The sequence below is a fragment of the Lissotriton vulgaris genome, chromosome 4_1, assembly GCF_964263255.1.
Source record: "Lissotriton vulgaris chromosome 4_1, aLisVul1.2, whole genome shotgun sequence".
In the NCBI taxonomy this organism is placed as follows: domain Eukaryota; kingdom Metazoa; phylum Chordata; class Amphibia; order Caudata; family Salamandridae; genus Lissotriton; species Lissotriton vulgaris.
The window spans coordinates 205982737-206009077 of NC_141691.1; the positions used below are offsets into that span (position 1 = coordinate 205982737).

General features: G+C 48.8%; 1 protein-coding gene across 2 annotated transcripts in view; it reads left to right on the forward strand.

Moving 5' to 3' along the window:
- THOC2 (THO complex subunit 2) overlaps positions 1-26341 on the forward strand; it is a 1289207-nt gene that overhangs the window by 942407 nt on the left and 320459 nt on the right. The window contains exon 29 of one of the 2 annotated variants that reach the window (XM_086918507.1): positions 476-581. In XM_086918507.1, coding sequence (XP_086774633.1) covers positions 476-581 — 106 coding nt within the window. The remainder of the gene's footprint in view (positions 1-475; positions 582-26341) is intronic. The other variant, XM_086918508.1, reaches the window with a different exon arrangement.

Below are 26341 nucleotides of genomic sequence, written 5' to 3' on the forward strand. Positions count from 1 at the left end.
GGTGGCGTTTGGGAGCGTAGAAGTTGAAAACCGCTGTTGTAGGAAAAGCTTGTTGGCAGAAAGTAGCTGTACATAAGTCTATAATATCCAATTTAACAATTTCATATCAAATCTAGTTATGTATGTAAAGGAAGATAATTTTCATGGTCCTCTTTTGGGAAATGTCAAAGCAGCATTGTAAGAATTTAAGGTCACTATAACAGTCTAAGGTTTTGTTTGAAAACACTTGAGGCTGGCAAAGTGCAAATGTTTCTACGTTGATATGTGTGACACCAGTTGTAATTGAAATACATTTACTTTTTTTGTTAAAGAAGAACTGTAAACATTCTTATAAACATTTCTAGAAAATAATGCAGGAAAATAAATTATACAGGTCAGCCGTTTTTCTGCATTCCTCTTTTTTGTATACCAAATTGTATATTGCTAGTATAATCTTTCCAAAATATTGTTCTAAAGAGATTGCTTTTTGTTTTAGCAGATAAAATAAAGGAGAAAACGCAAAATGCTATGAAAATAATGGCCAAAGCTGCCGGTGTCACTCCAAAAATAAACTCTAGCAATGGAAGTAGCACTTCAAACAGGTGAGGTATTTTTCTCCTTGGTTTCTAATTAAACAGCAAGCACTTGCTATAGTTGATAGAATACAAATGGCTTACTGTACTCAACCTTGGCAAACAGAGCAAGCAATATTAAATGTTTCACTAATGTCTGGTTCTCACAAACATTTAAAATAAGACAGTCATTTTTGATTCAAAGAGAAAGAAAAACCTATTTATGTAAGGCATTGGTATAATATATTTGTTTCTGACCGTACAATAGTTGTTGGAGCTTTAACATCAAATAGGAAATTTTCATAAGCCATCTATGTTGCTATTCATCCACAATTGTTTGGGATGGAATCAGCACAGCCAACACGTGTTTCATCAATCAATCAGAGTACTTGTAAAGCGTGCTACTTACCCGTGAGGGTCCTAAGGCGATAGAGGAAAGGGGGTGGGGGGTACTGTTACTGCTCGAAGAGCTAGGTCTTGAGGAGTCTTCTGAAGGCGAGTAGGTCTTGGGTCTGCCGTATGTGGGTAAGGAGGGTGTTCCAGCTCTTGGCGGCGAGGTAGTAGAAGGATCTGCCGCAGGAGGTCGTGCGTTGGATGCTGGGGGACAGCGGCGAGGGCGAGGCTGGCGGAGCAGAGCTGGCGGGTGAGGGTGTGGAAGCGGAGTCTGATGTTCAAGTAGGCTGGTCCGGCGTTGTGGAGTGCTTTGTGTGTGTGTGGGTGAGGAGCTTGAAGATGATCCTCTTGTCGACGGGGAGCCAGTGTAGGACTCTCAGGTGGTGAGTGATGTGGCTGCGGCGGGGGAAGTTGACGATCAGTCAGGCGGAGGCGTTTTGGATGCCTTGTAGTCGTCGTAGGTGTTTGGCTAGGATTCCTGTGTAGAGTGCGTTGCCGTAGTCCAGTCATAGGCCTGTGTCACCGTTCTTGTTTAGGTCGGGATCCACTTGTAGATCCTGCGGAGCATGCAGAGGGTGTTGTAGCAGCAGGAGGAGGAGACGGCGTTGACCTGCTTAGCCATGGAGAGGGAGGAGTCGAGGATGAATCATAGATTGTGTGCATGGTCGGTGGGTGTTGGTGCTGTTCCCAGTGTGGTCGGCCACCAGGAGTCGTCCCAGGCTGAGGGGGTGGGTCTGAGGATGAGGACCTCTGTCTTGTCGGAGTTCAGCTTCATTCGGCTGCTCCTCATCCAGTCGGCAACGGCCTTCATTCCCTCGTGGAGGTTTGTTTTGGCGGTGTGTGGGTCCTTAGTGAGGGAGAGGATGAGCTGGGTGTCGTCGGCGTAGGAGATGATGTCGAGATCCACTTGTGCGAGGGGGCCATGTAGAAATTAAACAGCGTCGGGCTGAGGGATGAGCCCTGGGGGACGCCGCAGATGATGTTGGTGGCTTCGGATCAGAAGGGTGGGAGGCGGACGCTCTGAGTTCTGCCTGAGAGCCCAGTCTAGAGCTTCTCTTGGATTCCGGATTCTAGGAGGCGTGTCTTTAGAGTGCAATGGCAGACCGCGTCGAAGGCGGCTGGCAGGTACAGGAGGATGAGGGTTGTGTTTCGCCGTTGTCTAGTTGGCGCCTGATGTCGTCTGTGGCAGCGATGAGGGCTATTGTCTTCCAGGTGGCGGGCCAGTTGCATGTTGACGATTTTCTCGATTACCTTTGCCGGGAACAGGAGCAGGGAGATGGGCTGGAAGTTCTTGAGGTCCTTGGGGTCTGCTTTGGGCTTCTTTAGGAGGGCGTTGATTTCGGCGTGCTTCCATGTGTCCGAGAATGTCCCTGTTTCGAAGGAGATGTTTATGACCTTCCTTAGTTGGGGTGCGATGGCTGCGTCTGCTTTGTTGAATACGTGGTGTGGGCACAGGTCAGACGGAGATCCTGAGTGGATGGAGTTTATGACCTTGCGTGTCTCGTTGGCGTTGGACCAGGAGGTCAGGCGGTTGGCGCTGGTGGTGTTCACAGGGGAGGTGGAGTCTGGCGTAGTCGGGCGGTCGCCGTGTTGAAGCTGTCGTGGATGTCGGTGATCTTGCGGTGGAAGAAGATGGCTAGTGAGTCACACAGTTCTTGTGAGGGTGGTATGTCGTTGGCGTTGGCGCTGAGGTTGGAGAGTTTCTTTACGATGCTGAAGAGCTCTTTGCTGAGAAGACTTCCTCAGGGCAGCTGTCGTGTAGCACCATAGGGCTGCATACACATGGTATATACATCAATTTATACAGATGAACGTGGATAATTTATGTATGTATCACAGAAAAGTAGTCAATGATGTAGCATGATAATTCACAAATCAAAAGTGATGAGTATCGCTGATGTAAACAATTTATGACCTAAATATTGGCATCCCCATTGATAAGGGGTGCCCTCATGCCAAGTCCAATTATACATCCGGGGCTTTCATGCGGTTCAGTGCAGTCGGTGTCTGCAGATGCAGGGGGATGGCTCCGCCGCCCCAAGGGATATGCTAAGTGGTTGTTGCAGCGCTGGACAGACCTCCAAGGGTTTCGGGAGGATGCACCGCTTTTGAACGAATTGGGTCTTTGCAATTGTCGAGGTGTCAGCCGCCAGTCAGGGTTTGGTGCCAAGTTAGGTGGTGTTCCTCTGTTCTCACGGTGACTGCTCTTCTTTGTACTCCTTCTGTTCCCAGGTAGACTATTGTCTCTCTGCTGTCAGGAGACCCCGAAGTATTGAATATAGGGGAGTTTAGGTAAGTAACCAATGGGCTGCCTACATCTGGGGTGTCTATAGTCCCTACATTACCACTTCCTGTGATGAGTGGGCGTAATCCTGACCCTTTTTCGACTGTTCACTTCAGGTGACCCATCTTAGGGGTGTGCCTAGCATGTAAGTGACACGCCTTCTGACTATCTAATATCCTACCTGTTGTGGTGCCAAATGGGCCTCAGGGCAGGGGGTAGCGTTCCGCAGGTCTGAGGAAGCTGGATTTGCATTTCAAAGGCGGTAGAGGCTTTGAAGCCTCTGGCCTTGAGAAGAAAATCCTGCTGGAGGAGTTGTGAACACCTTCGCCAGAGCAGGAATTGTTTGTGATGTCTTAGAGCATGCACTATACCTTCCAGGGGGACCGAAACTGGTCTGTGGTGGGGTGTCCCTCCTGCCTGGAGTATAGTCCTGCAGGATATCAGATCCCTTCAGTGCGTTGTAGGGTTGACTTTTATGTAAAGCCTCTGTGGGAGCTTCTTTTTGTGTCTGGTGCTGTTCTACTCCTCCTGGGTGGCCACCGTGTTGAGGTCCGGTGCTAAGGGGTATGTGGAGCTGCCCTGTGGGCCCCCCAGACGCCTGCATTGCCCAGTGTGTGCTTCTTTCCCGGCCACCAATCACCCTTCGGGCAGCAGCTCACTCTTCGCCCGCCCCACTGGAGCGTGCAGCTCCTCAGGCCTGTCTGCAGCTCACGGGCTGCCATCTTAGGGTTGGGCTCCCAGAGAGCCTCCCCGAGTCCAGGGGTGCGGAGGTTCCTCACTTATTCCCCCGGTGCTCCTGCTATCTATTAGGCATGGTTCCTGTCTGGGTGTGGCAACGTTTGAGGTGCTGGGTGCAGTCGTAGTGTGCCACATCTCACCGGCACAGCAGGAGCTCTCACCTTTGCTCCTGGGGCCCGTTTAATTTCAATGCCCCCACCTTCCTGCTGTCTTCCTCTGCCGGGGGCGGCCCGCTAATCAATGCAGCCCCATTCTGTTGACCGCTGCCCTCCTTGATGTCTTCCTGGTGCCCCCTGGGGTTAGCGCATAGCTCCACAGCTTCGACGATTCCTGTATTCGACCCCCGGTGAGATCTTAGTGCCTCTGTTAACTCTGGTTTCTAAGCACATTTCCTGGGTTAAAAATATGACTTCATTTGCTTGGTTAGGTGACTTTTTTCCACTTTCGCCATGTTACACGGTTTAGGTCTTCTAGGCCATCTTTTTTTGATAAATGTCTAGACTGTGGCAGGAAAAAGGTCAAGGCTGATCCTGACAAAGTTTGTATACTCTTTCTACCTGAAAGTCATATTCCTGACTCTTGTCAGATGTGTAAAGCATTCTCCAGGTACACTCTTCTTGACAGAGAGAAGATTCGCCTTCAGGAAGCAGAGGCTTGGCGAAAGCAGAAGGAAGGTGAGACCTTGAATATTTAAGGGCTCCCCTGTGGGGGGGTCCTCAAATTCGTCGTGGAATAAGACTCACCTCTGAAACAAAGACACTCTTTGACCGTCTGGACACTTGAACTTGGACTGGAACTGAAACTGCATCAAGGAAGACTCCTGCTTCTGGTCTCACTGTTCAAGTCTTCTGCCTTGTCGTTGTCTGTGCTTAACCCAGGTTCTCCAGAAGGCCTGTGGGCATCAAGGACATCTGAAGAAATCTCCCTTGGAGTGAAGGAGTCACTCACCTGCATCTGCAGGCACCTCAACAAAGCTGACCGGTCTGCTGCTCCTGTAGTCCTACGGACTTCCTGAGGCCCAGCAACACAGTTGGTGGTTCTGCAGCTCCCTAGAAGCCTGAACTGTCTTCTCTGCAATTTTGAGGACAGTATCCCTCGTCGGAGCTTTCTGATAGATACATCTGCCAGTGGATTCCTCACCTTGTGAATATCCCCCTGCGTCAGCAACGTTCGGAAAATTCTTTTGTAGCACGCAGGCGTGGCGACGTCACAGGAGCACGGCATCGCGCGCGACTCCGGCTGACGTCACCAACTCCTTATTAGGCCTACGTCGGCGGGAGGACATCAGGTTCGAGGCATGTGGGCAGCTGAATTCATATCTGTGCATACATCGCCGCCTAGTGTTGGGTCCGGATGATTGCACATTGTTGTCCTGAAGAGTCTTCGAAGTATCACGAGATAGGTGGCTCCTCCCCTGGACTACAGTGCGCATGGGCATCCTCTCCATCCTTAGATTGTTTTTTTACGCCATTGGGTTCAGATGTACTTTCCTGTACTCGAAGTTCGGAATCAAAACTATACTCTATATAGGCCAAAAGGCCTTTGGTATCGTCGGTATTGTCTCGAATCGGTGCCAACAGCTTCTTTACAAACTTTAATCAACTTGGGATGTCGAATCGGGCCGCGGGCCTTCTTGGCGCCACGCGACCAGTCGTCGATGGAACGGAGCCCATTTAAAAGATGTCCTTGTTGTAACTCTAAATACCCACATATCGATCAACACCCTGTTTGTAACAAGTGTTTATCTCCAGAACATAATGAATCCGACTGCCTAGCCTGTGCCCAATTTCAATCCAAAAAGACACTTCGGACTCGACGGGCCGCTAGACTAATCATGCAGAAACAAGCGCCAGAACCAGACAATATCTTCGGCGACGAAGAAGATATTGTCGAGGTCGAAGAATACGAACAACTGTCGGATCAAGAATCGGAGCATGACTCCGACTACTGCATCGAAGAGGAAGAAGACCTCGTCGAGGTAGGGGACGACGAACAAGGGATGGGAGCCGTAGAGGACGACTCCAGTGATGAACCGGTCCCAACCGTGAGTACGGGGACCTATACCTTTACCTCCATGGTTCCACGGGCTCAGGTCGAGGCATCGCCACAAGGCCTTAGCCAAGATCTCGAAAGACATTCTATAGCCCCGCAAACAGTCCGGCTAAGAATATTCACAAAGAGCCATTGGATCAACGAGATTGGTGATATCGAAACCAAAAATGGTGGAACACAAAACTAAACCGAAACTTATCGACTACACGGTCTTCGGACCACACTACGTCGTTTCATCGGAGTAGACACCAAAGAAACTCGTCGCCAATACAGTCTTCAGGCCGAACTATATCGAACCATCTGCATCGAATACAAGGGTCGTCAAGCCTAAAACCAGTGGCCCTATATCTACTCTAAGACAAAAGGGCGTCGAACCGAAAACATCGGCGTCGACGGACGACAATACAAAAAAGAGACTCGAACCGAAGAAGGTTGTCGACCCCAAACTAAGAGGCGACAAACCATTGGCTCCGCTAAAGAAAACGATCGAGCCCAAGAAAGTCGAGCCAAGAAAGGCTATCGAACCAACACCAAAAGGCGTCGATCCGAAACCATCAGTTCCGAAATCAACACAGGGACACAAGGCCATGATCGAACCGAAGAAAACGGTCGACACAGGAACATTTTTGGCTCCAAAGACACAAGCACTACAGAAACAAACTGCGGTGCCACAAAAAAACATCGGACCGATTAAGTTTGGCCTCCCACCTTCCTTGAAAACAAAGGTGACCAACCCAAAAAGCAGCATCGAACCAAAACAAACTAAACAAAGGACAATGGCTAAAACAACCACAACTGCTGAACAGGAAGTCCTACATCCAGACCCTGAATCAGTTGACCAGTCAAAACTTTACATTGACCCAAACTCTATGATACTCACTCTCTACAAGAGGAAAATAAGACCAGAGACTTTGAAAGAGACTTACACTATACCACTCAAAAAGAAAAGGGACTGTTCTACCTCCCCTATTCCATTTGAGCCTATTCAACCAACTAGACCTAGCCAATACTCATATACACCCATACACTCAGATGAAGAGGTGGATGAGGAATATGATCAGGAATATAACTACCCAGTAGACACTGACCAAGACAGTTACTCAACCATGGGCTGACCCAGTACATCCTGGTGACTCTCAACCCGTTCCTGATACACCTGCATACCCTGCTAGGCCTTCTCCTACAGAGGACACAGCTGTTTTTAATTCATTAATAGAAAGGGCAGCCCTACATCACAATGTGGACATGCATGCAGACCCTGTGGAGGAAGATTTCCTCTTTGACACTTTTGCCACATCAGAAAGAACGGCTAAAACACTACCTATGTTGAAAGGGGTACTTAAACATGCAGGAGACATATTTAAAGATACCACTAGGGCAAGGGTCATTAACCCAAGAATTGAGAGGAAATACAGGCCAGCGCCACTAGACCCTACATATATTAAGGGACAACTGCCTTTAGATTCTTTAGTGGTAGCAAATGCACGTAAACATGCAAAAACTCAAACTACTGGGGAAGCTCCAACTCCCGACAAAGAATCAAAAATCTTTGAGGCTTCGGGAAAAAGGGTAGCCGCACAGGCAGCTAACATATGGAGAATATCTAACACACAAGCCCTGTTAGCTAGGTTTGACAGGGCACACAATGATACCTTAGAAACACTTTGATGCTTACAAAGACCAGGCTGAACAATTAGTACAGGAGGGAAAACTAATCTCTAACGCCTCCATTAAATGTTCTTTAGATGTAGCAGATACTGCTGCAAGGTCTATTAACACCAGTGTTATGATCAGGAGACATGCGTGGCTACGCATTTCTGGTTTTAAAAACGAAGTCCAATCCACTTTGTTAAACCAGCCAGTCAACCCTGACTACTTATTTGGTCCAGCCGCAGATACAATACTGGACAAAATGAAAAAAGACACAGACGGCTAAGTCTATGGGAGCCCTACAGTCACAGCAACATAGAGGCTCCTTTCGTCGCTCAAGTTACAGGCAAGAGGCAACTCATCACAGCAAACCATAGGCTACAAGGGAAACGCACAAACCACCTATAATAAAAACAATAGAGGTGGATACCGAGGCAATACCAACAAAGGCAGAGGATGAGGGAACAACACCATCAGATCCTCTACCAATACTAAACAGTGACTCCTTAGTGCTACCCCCAGACCATATAACACCGGTCGGGGGACGATTACAACAATTCATACAAGTCTGGGAAAACATCACTACAGACAAATGGGTACGGCAAATTATCCAAAATGGCTACTGCCTAGAGCTAACCTCCACTCCACCCAACATACCTCTAAAAAACCGTCCAATGTCTGTAGAACACCTCAACTTATTGCAGCAAGAAGTAATCAGCATGCTGCAAAAAGGGGCCATAGAACTAGTACCATTAGAACATCAAGGTACAGGAGTATATTCACTATACTTCTTCATCCCCAAAAAGGACGGGTCTCTCAGACCAATATTGGACCTCAGACCCCTAAATCATTACATCTTATCAGAACATTTTCATATGCTCACTCTACAACAAGTGTTACCACTGTTGCAGCAAGAAGATTTCCTCGCAACCTTAGATCTCAAAGACGCATATTTCCATATCCTGATACATCCAGCTCACAGGAAGTATCTCAGGTTCACGCTATCAAATCAACATTACCAGTTCAAAGTCCTTCCATTTGGTGTAACAACAGCTCCAAGAGTGTTCACAAAATGCCTAGCGACAGTGGCTGCACACTTAAGAAGACAACATATTCACGTCTACCTGTACCTAGACAACTGGCTAATACAAGCACAGTCAGCCCAGCAGTGTGCCAGCCACATGTCCAAAACAATTAATCAACTGCACGGCCTAGGCTTCATGTTAAACTACCAGAAATCTCACCTTCAGCCATCCCAAGTACAGCAGTACCTGGGAGCAACAATAAATACTCTGACAGCAAAAGCATACCCAAACGCTGCAAGAATCAACAGTATGCAGCTGATAATCAAGAAGTTCAAGCCCCAACACTCGCTCTCTGCTCGAGTGTTTGTGCAACTCGTAGGCATGATGTCTTCCTTCATCTTTATAGTCCCTCATACCAGACTACACATGCGTCCGTTACAGGAGTGCTTAGCACGGCAGTGAAACTAGGCTCAAGGACTATTGAAAGACCTAGTGTTGGTAACCAGTCGTGCGTACAACTCTCTGCATTGGTGGAATCCACAAAACCTTTGCAAGGGACGACTGTTCCAAGAACCTGTACCACAAATAGTGCTGACAGCGGACGCATCCCTGTCCCTGATAGGATGGGGAGCCCATGTCCTTCAGTACACAGTGCAAGGCCTATGGACAGCACAACAAAAGAAAATGTACATCAACTTGCTGGAAATGATGCAATCTTTCTGGCAATTATTATTATTATTATTATTAAAACAGTTTTGTATAGCGCGTGGTTACCCTAGAGCATCCCAGCGCTTCACCAAACAGAGTAACGGATTAAGAGAGAGAGAGGCACAGCGGTTTAACAAAAGAGAAAAGTTTTCAGTTGTTTACGAAAACGCAAAAGGCATGGCTCCGAGCGCAAACATAGGGGGAGTGAGTTCCAGAGGGTTGCAACCTTTACGGAGAATGTCCTCCCTCCTGAGCGGGACTTTTTGACCCTGGGGATCATGAGTAAGTGTTGTTGGTCTGAGCGTAGTGTTCTACTTGCCTTATATGGGGTCACCAGCTTTTGAAGGGCAGGAGGCCCTTTGCCTTGCAAGATTTTATGTGCAAGGCAGAGAGATTTACATTTCACCCTTTCTCGCACTGGCAACCAATGCAGCGCCCTCAATGCGTGTTTGGCCGATCGTGACATAGGGATGTTGTGGAGCATTCGTGCCGCCGCATTCTGAACTTGCTGTAGTTTGTTCAGAGTGATCTCGGGGGCACCCAGATAGATTGCATTACTGAAATCTAATCTAGATATAATCAGGCCCTGGATCAAAAGCTTCCGAGATAGAAATGGAAGCAGGGGCAGCACTTTGCGCACCGATCGGAGAAGGCCGAAACAGACACCAGCCAGTTTGGTAGCCTGGGTCCTGAAGGAAAGATCTTGCTCCAACCAAATACCAAGGCTCTTGATCTCAGCCTTGGGTTTGGGGCGGGATCCCAGGAAGCTAGGCCAGGCAGACCGGGGGAGTGAGGGACTTTTCATCCCCATCAGCATTATCTCGGTCTTTGAACCGTTCAGCTTTAGTGCTGATTCCCCCATCCAGGTGTGGGCTTTGGATAGACAGGAATGTAGCACCTGGGGATTTCCGTGGCCTGGGAGAGGGCAAACACCAGCTTGGTGTCATCGGCATAGCTCACGATTTTGATGTTAAATGGAGCCACCACATCCTCCAAGGGGGCAATGTACACATTAAATAATGTGGAGCTCAGGGAGGAGCCCTGGGGCACTCCACAATGGAGGTGGGTGGATGCCGATCGTGCGCCCCCTTCCCAGACCTGAAAGGTCCGTTCGCTGAGGAATGACCTGAGCCATTTCAGCGCTGTCCCCCTCACTCCGGCATCTGACAGTCGTTGAAGTAACACTCGATGGTTAACGGTGTTGAACGCTGCACTAAGGTCCAGGAGGATCACTGCCACTGATCCTCCTGAATCCAAAATGCAACGTGCCTCTTCCGCGACTGCCAGCAAGGCGGTGTCAGTGCCTTGACCCGGGCGGAAGCCTGTTTGGGAACTTCTCAGCACACCGTTGGACTCAAGGAAGTTGGATAGCTGGAAATTAACCAATTTTTCTGTGATTTTACTGGGTCCCGGAAGTAGCGAGACGGGCCTGTAGTTCGCCATGTCAGGGGGGTCTAGGCTAGGTTTTTTTAGGAGGGCTTTTACTATTGCACCCTTCCAATTGGGTGAGACCACACCGGCACCTAACGAGGCATTGATTACCTCCGTGATAGGTTCCACAATGGAAGGGGCAACCAGTTTGAGAATCCTCATGGGGACTACGTCCCGGGGAGAGCCACTCTTAACGGACACTAAGACTTTGAGAGCTTCGTCCTCAGTGACTGGTCCAAAAGACTCCAAGGTCTTCAGGGGTCTTCCCTCATCCTCGAAGGGCTCAGCTCCTATGTTAATTTGGGGCAGGGTAATCAAAAAATGTTCAATTTTAGTGTGGAAGTACTCTGCTAGATCATTGCATTTTTCGTCCAGATTATCCGTGGAGGCAGGTGGTGTAGGGACCCTCAAGAGCTCCTTGACCACTAGAAATGTTTCTCTGGAGGAGTGGAGGCATTGCTGATCCTCTCCTCCAAGAATTGGGGTTTTGGCGCACCGGATGGTGAGCTTATAATTCCTTATCGCCACGCGGTATTCGGTCTTACAAGCTACTTCCCAGTTCTTCCTCCAGGCACGTTCTAGTTTTTTACAGGCTCTCCGCATAGCCCTGTGCTCTGGCGTGTACCACGGAGCGGAGCACGATCTTTTCTCCCTCCTTCCTGCCGATCTTAAAGGGAGAACGGAGTTGAGTGTATTAGACCTCCATCTGCAGAAATCTGCTTCCGCCAGTACTGGGTCCTTCGCTAGTGAAGGGCGTGAGGCCTCCAGACTGCGTGACAGGTTTTCTACAGACAGCCTGGCCCAGGGTCTTTCAGGCGCACAGACACTAATGGAGGGGGTACTCTCTGGCTCGGTTTGCCAGGCAAAGGGGATCATAAAATGGTCCGTCCATGGAAGAGGGATCGGGGAGGCTGCTTTCATAGTGGTAATGTTAGTAAAAATAGGATCCAGTAGGTGACCCTTATTATGGGTAGCCTTCAGGTTTATACGGTTAACCTCACAGGTTTTCAAGTCACATTGAAGGGCTGTCGCCGACCGGTCTTCCTGGTTGTCGAAATGAAGATTAAAGTCTCCCAAAGTAATGAAGTTTGTCGCAGAAGCGGCAAGAACCATTACCGTCGCCATAAAAGAGCCGATAAAGTTACCATTACTTCCTGGGGGACGATAGACTAATAACCCAGACATCGCCATAGTAGGTGAGATTTGGAAGGAAAACTTGCAGCTCTCACAATCCTCAACCTCACCTTTTTGGGCTCTGCATATGAAAGCGTTCAAAGTACATTTATGCAACAAAGCTGTGTTGATCCGGACGGACAACATAACAGCAATGTACTACATACAGAAACAGGGAGGAACACACTCTCCACATCTAGCACAAAGCATGTGGAAGTGGGCCATTCAAAGAAACATTTTTCTCATGGCGGAAGACCTCCCAGGCAAACACAACCAAGTGGCGGATCTGCTCAGCAGACACAGCCAACAGCTGCACGAGTGGGAGATTCATCCCACAGTACTCCAACCATACTTCCAACAGTGGGGAAAACCAGAGATAGACCTGTTCGCCACAAAAGAAAACGCAAAATGCCAGTACTTTGCCGCCAGGTTCCCACATCCGCAATCACAGGGCAATGCGATATGGATGAACTGGTCAGGCAGATTTGCGTACGCTTTTCCCCCGGCACCGTTAATACCGCTAGTGGCACGCAAACTACGCCAGCATTCACTGACCCTGATCCTGGTTGCTCCAACATGGGCGAGGCAACCATGGGACACAACGTTCCTAGAACTTGCCGTGGTGCCTCATCAAAGGCTGCGGCTAACACCCACTCTACTCACTCAGAGCCATGGAGACATACAGCACCCAGATCCGCAACAACTGAACCTTGCAATCTGGCTCCTGAAGTCTTAGAGTTTGGGTACCTAAACTTACCTCCTGATTGCATGAACATTATCAAAGAGGCAAGAAAACCTACAACCAGGGCTTGCTACGCTGCAAAGTGGAAGCGTTTTGTCATTTACTGCAATAACAATGACATAAACCCACTAGATGCTTCAACGCAAAATATCATTTGCTATCTTTTGCACCTACATCGTTGCAATTTTGCCTATTCATCTATAAGAATACTCATCTATAACAATACACTTAGCTGCCATTGCAGCTTATCTTCAGAACAGACAGAATCTTTCGCTATTCAGAGTACCTGCAATTAAGGCATTCATGGAGGGACTCAAAAGAATAATTCCCCCAAAACACCCACCTTCACCTGTCTGTAACCTAAACGTTGTTTTAACCAGACTAATTGGACCACCTTTTGAGCCATTGCATTCATGTGATTTACAATTTTTAACATGGAAAGTGGCATTTCTAGTAGCAATTACTTCACTTAGAAGAGTTAGCGAGCTACAAGCCCTAACTATTCAAGAGCCATTCATTCAAATACATGCAAATAGGGTCGTTCTTAGAACCAACCCTAAATTTATGCCCAAGGTGGTATCCCATTTTCATATCAATCAAACAATAGAACTTCCAGTGTTCTTTCCAAATCCACAGTCAGTACCTGAAAGGGCTCTACACACACTAGATGTCAAAAGAGCACTTCTATACTACATTGATAGAACTAAGGATTTTCGAAAGACAAAACAATTGTTTGTTGCCTTCTCACCACAACACAAAGGCTACCCCATTTCAAAATCTGGGTTAGCCAGATGGATAGTTAAGTGCATCCAAATATGTTACATTAAAGCAAAACGCACCTTAACAGTTCCCCCAAGAGTGCATTCTACACGCAAACTAGGGGCATCCATGGCTTTCCTAGGAAACATTCCTCTAGAGGAAATATGTAGAGCAGCCACATGGTCAACAATACATACTTTAACAAATTGTGTATATGTACATTCAAAACAGCAGGCAGCTGTAGGACAGGCTGTTCTAAAAACGCTTTTTCAGACTGCTGCAGCTGGCACAGGTAGCCACCGCTAAGGGAGAAACTGCTATACATTCTATGCACAGATATGAATTCAGCTGCCCACATGCTATGAACGAAATATGCTACTTACCAGTATGCATCTGTTCTTGGCATATAGGGCTGCTGACGGCCGATTTCCTTTCTGCCTGCTCCAGCCAAAATTTTTGAATCACACCTCAATCAGCATCTTACTGCTTTCCTTGATACCTCTGGGTTCCTGGACCAGTCTCAACATGGTTTTCGAAAGTTCCACAGCACTGAGTTGGCGCTCACAGTAGTTACAGACAATATACGATCAAGGGTCGACCGAGGCCAGACCACTTTTTTGGTCCTCTTTGACCGGACCGCCGCTTTTGATACCCTATCTCCCTCGACTTTAACAGCTCGTCTGAGGGGTGGAGGGCCCAGCACTGAGCCTGCTGTCCTCTTTTCTTGATCAGAGAGAACAGAGGGTGAAGCTAGGAGAGTTCCTCTCCCCTGCCAAGCCCGTGCAATGTGGAGTTCCACAGGGTCACCCTTGAGTCCGACCCTCTTCAACATTTATGTGGCCCCACTTGCTAGACTAGTAAGAGCTCAGGGGATGGATGTGGTGATATACGCTGATGACACCCAGATCATGGTGTCCCTCTCCCACCTGGTGAGTACCTCCGCGCTCAGCTTCAGGAACTGCATGCAGGCTGTCTCCGATTGGATGATTTTAAACGCCCTGAAGCTGAACGGAGAGAAATCCGAGGTCTTGATCTTCGGTAAAGATCAAAACAGTTGGTCTAGTGAATGGTGGCCTCCTTCTCTCGGAGCTTGTCCTGAACCGTCAAATTCCGCCGGAATCTTGGCGTGATCTTAGATACCTCTCTGGACATGTCATTACAGGTCAATAGAACTGTTTCTACCTGTTGGGGAGTTATTAAGGTTCTTAGAAAAATCGCCTATTATCTCTCCCCTCAAGCCCGCAAACAGACCGTGGTGGCCTTACTTACATCACGGCTGGATTATTGTAACGCCCTTTACGCTGGCATCAATAAAGGCCTTATCCAACGCCTCCAGACCATCCAGAACGCGGCTGCCAGATTTGTTCTGGATGTCCCTAGCACCGCTTCTGTTTCTCTTGCTAGGAAGAGTCGTCACTGGCTCCCGATCCAGTTCAGAGTCTCTTCCTATGCCTAGTTTTCAGTGCCCTTTCCGGCGGAAGCTCTGAGGCCATAAGCTCCCTTTTGAGTCCCTACACCCCTAGCAGAAATCTTCGCTCTGCCAATAAGAACCTTCTTACCGTCCCTCGGACAAACAAAGTCAGATTGGGTGGAAGAGCCTTTTCATCTGTAGCCCCTAAACTATGGAATGACCTCCCCTCTGAGATCAAATCCCAACCCACCATGGCTCTTTTTAAAAAAGCTCTGAAGACGTGGTGTCTCACCAAGGCCTACCTGTAATCATGCTCTTTGACCTCATCGTTTTATTTGGCTAGGCGCCTTGACGCCCGCTGGGGTTAAGTTGCGCGATATATAAATCTGGCTTCATTCATTCATTCATTCACATTCATATCGCCCACCCTCCTCCCCGCTGCCTGTCGCAGCTGCAGCATTCATTATTACTTTCTTACTTTCCTGCATGGCCTTCTCTTACTGTAAACAATCTAAGGATGGAGAGGATGCCCATGTGCACTGTAGTCCAGGGGAGGAGTCACCTATCTTGTGATACTTCGAAGACTCTTCCAGGACAACAATGTGCAATCATCCGGACCCAACACTAGGCGGCGATCTATGCACAGATATGAATGTCAGCAGCCCTACATGCCAAGAACAGATGCATACTGTAAGTAGCATATTCCTTCCCTTTTTTCTGTGTCGTCGACGCTAACGGTTTCTTGGGATCTCTTGTGTTACGGATAGTGACTTTGTTGCTATTTGTGTGTTTCTGTATCTCTTTCGAGTTGCTGTCTTCCGCCGAAGATGTCGTCGAAGAAGACAGGATTCAAGCAGTGCGGATTGTGTGCCAGGATGATGTCCATAACCGAGCCTAATGGTGATTGCTTCTGGTGTCGGGGCTCGGACCACGATGTCGAAGGCTGTCGATCCTGTTCTAAAATGAACCCGAAGGCTCTGCGTGAAGAAGAAGCTAAACTCCTTCTGGCCAAGGTAAAAGGAAAGGATGCCAAGAGGTCTTCGAGGTCAACATCAAGACGCTTGAGGTCGAAGCCGAGGTCAAGGTCCCGATCGGAATCGGCGTCTAAGTCGGCTTCGGGACATGCTTCGGGTTTCTCGAAGAAAAAACATAAGAGAAAGAAGAGAAAGAAGCATAGCTTGAGGCACCATTCCGGCAGGGAGTCTGACTCGAAGAAGAGGTCTTCTTCTCGAAAGCATCGTAAGGACTTTTTGTCTTCCACACCATCTCGTGAGCCTGTAGGTGAAGCCTCGCCTTTACAGTTCCGAGAGCCATCTCCGGATCTGGGACCGGATCCGTCTCTGGATCCGTGTCAGTCTTCAGCACATGAGAAAGAAGACATTGTGGATCCTCAGGCTTCGGCGACTCCGGTGCATCATCCAGAGGAACAGGAGGGTCAAGAAGAAACTATTCCGGTGCAACCTCCTTTGGAGCAGCCAGTGGGTTCGTACCCTCCGTTTCCTGGTCCTGGTCAGGACCCCTCGCATTTCCTTAATGCTATGTATGACGTGTATGCGAGGGCAATGTACCCCACTGGTGCACCGGCTGGTCCCATGGGTCCATTGTCGTACAACTTGGGTGTCCCTCAAGCTTACACTCCGGTGCCTTTTCTGCCATTTATGCCAACGCCATATCCACCTTGGCTTGGTTCGGCGGTGCCGAGGTAATAGACTCCACTCACGGCTTCGCCGGCTCCGGAGCGACCTCTGGATCGGAATCGAGGTTCCAGCTTCCCATCCTTAGGCTGTTCCAGCTCCTCACTCGACACCGGCCCGACTTCGTCTGAGTCGTTACCGGATCCGACGACTTCGGTTGGTTGGAGTGGTTGAGGCGTAGAGTGTCTCATGGAAGAGAAGGAATATGAGGACCCTGAAGTGGAGGAAGGCGAACTTCAGGAACAGGAGGATTATTTTGAGGAGCTGCATAGTGCAAATGGTTAGGAACTTTCGCCGGAATGGGAGTTGCCCGCATTTTCTGATGCACCCTCTAAGGATGTGGCTCCCTACTGTAGGAGAGTAGGGTCTGCAATCCTATGGTCACCCCAGATTTTTGCTTTTTGCTTCACTGGTTTACGACTTTCCCTGGCTGTGGGCCTGCTAATCAGACCCACAGCCTAGCTGTTCTCTCTCTAAATTGACATCCATGTACTTTAGGTGCATTTACCAATTGGTATTGGGTCACCCTTGTAAGTCCTTGTACAGTGTACCATAGGTACCCAGGGCATAAGTGCACCCAAGGCCTACCAGGGGCTGCAGCATGTATTGTGCCACACCTGGCTGGCCATCTAAACAGACACAACCCTTTGCTTTAGATATAGTATACCTATATCTAACCCTAAAATTGACACATATACTCCTATAAGTCACTCCTATGGCAGGCCTTAACAATCCTGGAGGCAGAGTGCTTGGAATTATGTGAGATAGTGCTCTAGCATGAGCAGAGCCTGTCTGCAGCTTTTGGAACCAAGTCCTTTAGCTGTTTCCATGATAACGCTATACCATTTACTCTTAAGTGCATTATAATCCTTGCGGTTATTGCTAACTTTGACATAGCATTATCAAAACATGTCGAGTAAGGTGTCATACGAATTGGAATACTACCCCCTCGCCAATTCTGGCGACGGGGGTAGCATTCCACCCTTTTAGAGGGACACGACATACATGTATGTAACTGTGAACTCCGTTTAAAGTTAACTCGAGCCTCAGCATCACAAAATGGATGCTGCCACCACAGACCCGAGTCTGACCTGCTGCTGGGAGTCCTTCCAGCGAGGGAGGCCTGTACAAAGGGTTTCCTGCCTTGGAAGGTGCTAGCACCACCCCAGACAGAATTTTGTGTATTGAGGTAGGACAGGCTGAAAGGAATGAGACATGCCTGGGGCACACAAGGTGTCCCTGTGCATACCCCGGTTCAAACCAGTTGCTGGGGCACTCCAGCCCCAGCTCTGGCGCGAAACTAGACAAAGGATAAGGGGTGTAACCACCCCCCTTCCTGGTCCCACCCATAGGAGGGACCTAGTCACAGTACAGCCCTCTTAAGAGAATAAAGGTAGGAGCTGGTCCCATTCCAAATTAGATTAATTCTGATTTGAAACTACAAGAAGAAACTCTGGACTTGGACGTTCTGCTCCACAGAAGACTGAAGAAATCTCTCTTGTGGCCAAGGAGTGACCGCCCTGCACAAGCAGGCCCCATCAAGCGTCCTAGCGGTTCATTTTGTCGTCGTTCCTGCCGGAACCAGACTTCAGAGCCCAACGAGATCCGGACTTCCAGACCTCTCCGACCTCTACCTACATCTGCAGCACAGCTGAGATCCGTGGGTGCGACGAGACACGTGGGATCGGCCATCTTGGAGAAACTGCACTTCGCTTCCAGCACGACTTCAGAGGCATCCTCGAGAAAGTGCTTTGGGGATTGAGAAGCCCCAGCCCCGTGCAGCTCCTGCACAGATCAGCCCTCCAGCATCCACGAGATCTGCGTGGGTCCCGTTTGCTTGATTGCTGCTCGACGCGTTGTCTGGTCACTTGCCGGCTGGCTAGTGGCCTCCTAATCGACGATTCATGAAATCTACACCGCTGGTCTGGTTGCTCCAGACTGGCCCTTGCTTCCCTGCAAAGGAGAACACCCCCCCCCCCCCCCCCCCCCAAACCTCCTGGTCCACACCAGACGCCTTTTCCACTCACCGCGTGGGTTGCCTTTGCCAAGGCCTGTTGACGCCGAATCCGGAACAGACACCGCCGACAGCGAGAGCCTGCGTGGGACAGCTCGTGCCTCTATCCTGGTCGTCGAAGACACCTCCTGGTCCACGTGGCTGCAGAGTCAAGCGTCCACTCTTCACCTGATCGCGACGACAGCATCTGGTTCCTTCCTGGTTCCACTCCAGTCACTGGCTAGTGACTGTGAACATTGTCCCCTCTGCTTTCAGGTCTCCATCTTCCTCTATCCACCCTTGGATCGCTCCGGACATCTTCCTCATGGTCGCCTGCGGCATCTTTCTTCAAGGCTCCATTGACTTCAACGCGGAAACCCGACACACTTTCACACCTATGCACCCGCAGCCCGTGGGTGAGATAACAAGAGCATTTCACTGCTCAAGGGTAGATTGACTCTCCTAGTGTCCAGGTATCCAGTCGTTTTAGTCCTGACTAGTCGAAACTGTCTTTTACTTACCTTTTCGTAATTTGTAGTGTCCATTGGCTTTGTTACGCATCTCGCGTGTGAGTTCACACTCTGCACACGCGTCCCGTGGGCCTCCTGCCCCTTACCTAAGGTTAGGGTAGTGTAGTCCCAGCGATCCTACAGCCTCTGGACAGCTCCATTCCTCCTATCAATGTCCTGATACAATTTACTTAGTATATGGTTTGACGTGCCCCTAGGGCACCATTATAATTTGTGCAACTTAACGTATTTTTCTTAAGACTCCTGTTATGTGCTTAGCCCTCTTAACTCATAAAGAGTTCAGAGGTGTTTTGTTAGTAATAAAGATCTTGTTTATTTTCATAACAACCTGTGTGGTGTCATTTCATTTGGTATTCAAGGGGTTATATGTGGTAAAACAGCTGGCTTCACATGCCAAAAGAGTTTAGCCTAAGACTGCTTTGTCCATGCTACTATTAGGATAGCTGGTCTATAAGGTTGACTTACAACCAATCACCATAAGGGTTGTTTGGACTGAAACAAGGTGATCACTAGAACTAGTGAGCATCATATATCAGGCCAACTTCTCACACCTACCATGTTGTTATTAAGAAGGCTGCAGAACTGCTGAACTTGACTTTGCCTTCTGTGGAGTTTAAATCTAACATCCTTACTGAGGTTCTACATTCACCTTCTTCTGTTGTTGAGCCGACTCTCCCGTTCACTGAGGCTCTTACTGAACCGATATTGGAAGTCTGGAAAAGGCCTCTGACTGCTCCTGCAGTGTCTAGAACAGTGGTGAGACGCTATAGGGTGGCACCTGGTGACCCTGAGTTCTTGACCATCCTTCTCCAGAAAGTCTGGTGGTTCAGGTTGCTTGTTCAAAGAGGTCGGCAGGTGCTTTTCCCCAGGTTCCAGGGGATAACGACTCAAAAAGGTTGGATCAGAAGGTATTCTCGTCAAGTAGCATGGCCCTGAAATCGACAAATGCTACTTGTCTGCTGGGTAGATATGTACATGCTTTGGTGGACACGGGTGAGCAGTTATCATCTAAGCTTCCGGAGGAGGATAGGAAGAACTTCAATGAGGTAGTGTCTAACACGCAGGCTGCGGCTCGCCAGGTGATTCAGAGTGGCATGGACATACATGGCAGACTCTGTGGCTAGAATAATGGGATCTTCAGTCACAACTAGAAGGGCCGCTTGGTTAAAGTCGTCCGAATTTTCAACTGATGTTAGGCTGCTCTGTTGGATTTGCCTTTTGATGGCACTTGCCTTTTTGGGAAGAAGGCGGACGCTGCCTTAGAAAGGTTTAAAGATAGCAGAGCGACTGCAAGGTCTTTGGGCTTACAGACAAGAGGCTCTTTCGCTAAGAAATACAGAGGGTTTTGGAAGATCTACTTTTCGTTCCAATAAGTAGAACCAGCAACAGCAGCAGTAAAATCCTTTGTACAAGTCCTATAGAGGTAGACAAAGGGGTCGCGGTTGTGAACGTCAAGCCTCCTCCTCCTCTACTTCCTCCTCTAATACCCACCCCCCACCTACAACAACAAAGCAGCCCTAGATCCGCCATTCCGGATCATGCGGGTCCTGTAGGGGGTTGGCTTACTTATTTTCTACGGGATTGGGAATCGGTTACATCAGGCCTTTGGGTTCTCAATCTGGTAGAGAATGGGTACGCTCTTCCCTTTCGGGAGTTCCCTCCCAATTACCCTCCTTGCCAAGGTTTTTGCTAGGAGGACCACCTGTTGCTCTTGCAGGAAGAAGTCCTGGCACTGTTCAGAAAAGGTGCGATAGAGGTGGTTCCGGAGCAGGAGAGGGGTCAGGGGTGCTACTCCCGGTATTTTCTGATCCACAAGAAGGATGGCAGACTTAGTCTAATCCTGGACCTCAGGATTTTGAACCTCTATCTCAAACAGGAGAAGTTCAAGATGCTCACTCTTGCCCAGGTTCTTCAAGCGCTGATGGAAGAAGACTGGATGGTGTCGATCGACTTACAGAATGCTTATTTCCACATCCCCATCCTGAAGTCGCACACAGGAAGTATCTCCGTTTTACGGTGGGGTCGCAACACTACCAGTTTGCGGTCCTTCCGTTTGGACTTACTACTGCGCCTCGAGTCTTTACCAAGGTGAAGGCTGTGGTGGCTGCACATCTCAGAAGGTCAGGGATTCCAGTATTCCCTTATCTGGACGATTGGCTAATCAAAGCAGAATCTCCAGAGATAGTGCTCCATCACCTGCAAGAGACAACTCCGTTGTTCCACAGGTTGGGTTTTTCGATAAATGTACCTAAATCTCACCTTGTAAGTTAATCTACCCCTGAGGCGGCTGTTTTTAGCTTTGAATTACAGCTTGCGCATTGTCTTGAATTTATCTTACCGCGCGCGCCTCACGTTTTTAAGGAACCAATTTCGTTTAACACATTTTAAATTATTTCTGTGCTGAAATTGCCGATGCATTTTTAGATTGCTTAAAAATTGCATGTTACCCAATCCTTACCTCATTCACCTCGCTCACGACCCCTACTCCCTGCACAGCCGATTTAGGGCTGGTGCGAGAGAGGGGCGGATGCCATCTTGCGGGTACTAACCGGGTAGCGCTCTAGCTGCTGGCTACCTCCGGTTCTTTCCCGCCTTACTCAGACATAAATGTTACACCAGCCCGGTTGGCGCAGCGGGCGGGCGCAGCGGGTGCGTCGGTGGCGCGCCAAAGGAAAGCCTGTCTGCGCCCGTCCGCGCCAAGACCGCGATAGGCGCAGGAGGCTATGACCGATTTCACTCCACTCTTAGCGTTTCAAACTCCCCTCTCAAGCTTCACGGTTCCCTTGCTTTTGTGTACAGAGGGCGAGATCTCCTAATGTACAAGGACACCAATAAATGTTTACACTATCCTCCTATGGAGTCGATATGGGGTCCCTTTTCATGCATCATATGCAAATGGTCCACCCTATGGATCCCGGATCCCCTGCCTACTGCAGCCCCCACGAGACTTAGCATTAGTAACTTCAAGGGTGGCTTGATTAATGCCCGGTCCCTATGCTGCCACAGTCAGGATATCAGGGATTTGATCCTCGATCACGATCTGGACTTCCTTTTTGTGACGGAGACACAAGAAATCCCGATCTAGCCATCGCCATCCCTGCCGGCTTCACCATCTTCAGATGAAATACCCTTAAATGCCATACATTCAACCTAGGCCCGCTGAAGGGGGCAGAAGGAATAGGCTTTTCCATCTCGCTTAATGCCTCTGCGTCCTTTTCCGGGGGTCTGGTTTATCGCCCTCCAGGTAACGCCGCTCCATTTCTTGACTCAATAGGAGAATGTCTAGGACAACCCCTGGTGCGCTACCCACATGTTACACTTATGTGGGACTTGAATCTACAGCTAGAGTCTAAAAATGACGCCCAATCCATTAATTTCTACTAGACTCTGGATATCTTCGGCCTGCATCAACTGGTGGAGTCACCCACTCACAACGCAGGGCACTCACTGGACGGAGTCTGTTCCAACTTTCAGGCACTTTCTACTCTTAATCCAGCCCCACAAATCTGGACAGACCAGTCTCATTCCATTTAATATCAACCTCCCAGACCCGACCAAAACACCTAATTCTCATCAACAATGAACCTGTAATATAAATTGGAGGAAGGTTGCCGAGACGCTAAAAGCAAACCCCCATGCCAGCGGCAACAGCCTAGTATATCAGGGGACGCCTCTCATGACTCAAGAAATTTCCATTCCTGGATGCACCAAGTCATTACAGAACGCTCCCCGCCTACAGCCCACCAATGTAAGGGCAAATAGCAAAAATCAAATGCCCCTTGGTTCTCGCAGGAGCTAACAGAAAGTCACCTACAATGTAGGAAAATGGAACGCAAATGGAGGAAGTTCTATGATCCATCTGCCAAATTAGCCTATGTCCAACAACGTAAACTCTATTTGGCCAATATTAAGCTTGCCAAAAGAGAATACTTTATTAAGGCCATTAATGACGCCCAACAAAAGCAAAAAACAGTCTTCTCTATAGTTAAATCTTTTACGCACCCTAAAGTTCTCCAGCCGACGATCCCAGTCTCAGAAATCTTCTGCAACCAAATTGCAGACTTCTTTGAGGAGAAGATTGCGCTCATCCAAAAGGACTTCCCTAGCCTTCCACCGGATGCTCCTACTATCCAACTGGAGAATGGCAACAATGTACCCCACGCTCTGATCACTTTTCGACCTGCCTCCCTCCTTCAACAAGAGAAGTCATCTTAGCCTGCAAATCTGGAGCACCTTCCGACTCCTGCCCTCCTCAGATACTACATCAGCTAATTGACTTAGTTAACCCCACTATTAATACCATCGTCAATGCCTCATTGAGCTCAGGGATCGTACCCCTTGACTGGAAAAAAGCGATTGTCAAGCCACTGTTGAAGAAGCCTAACAAACCTACCAACGAATTGTCAAATCTTCGTCCAATATCACTCCTTCCAGTCCTAGGTAAAATAACAGACAGTGTATCAAGAGTTAAAGAATTTCGTAGATACCCATGACAGTCACATCCACAACAATCAGGATTCCGCCCAAGACACTCAACGGAAACTGCACTCATAGAGCTCACTGATTCCATTAAATTCTCACAGGATGAAGGTAATAAGGCTGTCCTGATTTTATTGGACCTCACGGCAGCATTTGATACCATCTCCCACGAGATTCTGATCAATCGACTTAGAGGTATAGGGATAACTGACACTGCCCTAGCTTGGATAATATCCTTCCTGACCGATAGATCGCAATCAGTCTCTCTGCCCCCTTTCCTCTCCAAAGACAAAAAGGTTACTACAGGGGTCCCCCAGGGCTCGATCTTAAGCCCCCTATTGTTCAATATCTTTATGATCCCACTTATTGCATTAATAGTCATTCGGCATAATGGTAATATCTTATGCCGATGACACCCAACTCGTGGTCTCCTTAGACAAAAACTCTACTAAAGCAGAACAAAATCTAAAGACCTGCATGACGGATGTATTCCGTTGGATGGACATCAACCATCTAAAATGTAACACTAACAAAACAGAGATTCTACCACTGGGAAAGGAGGCCTCTTTTTGTTCCAAGGATTGGTGGCCAGAAGACTATCCCGCTCCCCCTCCTTCAGTAGAAACTGCAAGAAACTTAGGGGTCCTATTCGACTCCTCCCTTTCTTTTGACCAACATGTAAGGTGCACAGCAGGGAGCTGTTTCAGCATTATTAAATCCCTTAAAAAGTTCTTTGACTTTTTACCCATCGAGTCCCGCAAATCGGTCGCAGTGGCCCTCATACTATCCCGATAAGACTACTGTAACGTACTTATGGCCGACATAAAAAAATCCACACTAAAAAACTACAGAGCGTGCAACACGCGTCAGCGAGATTAGTATTGAAACTGCCTAGAATATCCTCTGCTTCCACAGCGCTTCGAACCCTCCACTGGTTACCACTACATAAAAGGATTCTTTTTAAAATCCTACTAATCGCCTCCAGATCCTTCAACGGGACAGGCCCAAAATACCTGAGGAAACGTTTCACCCGATATGACCCGCTGAGATGCTTGAGGTCGTCGGGAGGTAACCTTATCAAAATACCAAGATTCAAGCTCACAACCAAAGGAGGAAAGACTCTTACAGTGTTGGCATCTAAGGCCTGGAACTCCATGCCCCCAAGTCTCAGATTACTCACACAAGAAAATGCCTTCAGGAGACAGTTACAAACCTGGATCTTCAGTTTGCCGGACGACTTTGTAACGGCAGCCATCTAGAATTTCACCTCAGGCCCGCCTACTAGTCTATCAGCGCCAGGATGCTCCTTCCGGAGTGACAGCTTGCGCTTTAGAAATACCCCATACAAAATACAAAATACAAATACCTTGTGCCCTCCCAGCGCAACCTGTTCATAGGTGCGGTACTGGACACAACTGTGTGTCGTGCATTCCCTCCTCCTCAAAGGATTCATGACATACAGGAAATGATACCTTTATTTCACAATGGAGCGGTCGTTCCAGTTCTGAAGGTCCTTACTCTGCTCAGTCTTATTACCTCTTGCATTCTGTTGGTCAACCATGCACGCTGCCATAGGAGGGCACTCCAGTGGTTCCTCTGCAGGCAGTGGTATCAGCACAACCGAGATCTCGGGGAGTCAGTGAGGATCTCCAGAGAAACTGTGGCGGATCTGTCTTGGTGGGGCGTGGAAGGCAATCTGTCTCAGGAAAAGCCTTTTCAACTGCCTCCATCGGTGGCCACAGTGATAACGGATGCATCCACTCTAGGGTAGAGTGCTCATCTGGGGGATCTGGAGGTCCAGGGTCTTTGGTCTCCAGAGGAAAGGTTGCTTCACATCAACCTTCTGGAATTGCGGGCCATACGTTTGGCACTCAATGCCTTCTCCCTTCCCTTTGTGGTCGGTCTGTTCAAGTCCTGACGGACACCACCACCGCAATTGGTATGTCAACAAGCAGGGAGGAGTAGGGTTGCGGTGTCTCTGCAAAGAGGCTCTGCGTATCTGGTCCTGGGTTCAGGACCATCAGATTTGTCTGATGGCAAATCATCTGGCCGGGGTTCTGAACGTACGTGCAGACAGTCTGTCGATCACGAGTGGAGGCTTCACCCAGAGGTGGTTTGTCACGTCTTCCGAACGCGGGGAACTCCTCAGGTGGACAGTCAAGTCAAGTCAATTTGTATAGCGCACTACTCACCCGGAGGGTCTCAAGGCGCTTGAGGGAGGGGGGGTTGTTACTTATCAAATAGCCAAGTTTTGAGTTGTTTTCTGAAGGAGAGGTGGTTCTGTATAAGGCGGAGGTGGGTGGGGAGAGAGTTCCAGGTTTTGGCCGCCAGGTAGGAGAAAGATCTTCCTCCCATGGTGATTTTACGGATACGTGGAATCGTGGCGAGGGCTTGATTGGACGATCGTAGTTGGCGGGTGGGGGTGTAAAAGGTCAGGCGCGTGTTGAGGTATTTGGGTCCTAGGTCATAGAGGGGTTTGTGTGCGTGGGTGAGAAGACGTAACGTTATTCTCTTGTTGACGGGGAGCCAATGAAGGTCTCTCAGGTGACCGGAAATGGGGTCATGGCGGGGTATGTCTAGGATGAGTCTGGCGGAGGCGTTCTGAATGCGTTGGAGTTTTTTCTGTAATTTGGATGTGGTTCCAGCGTAGAGGGTGTTTCTGTAGTCCAGTCTGCTTCTGCAGTCTCCAGTTTCCAATGCAAGGGGCACTGGGGGATGCGTTTCAGTT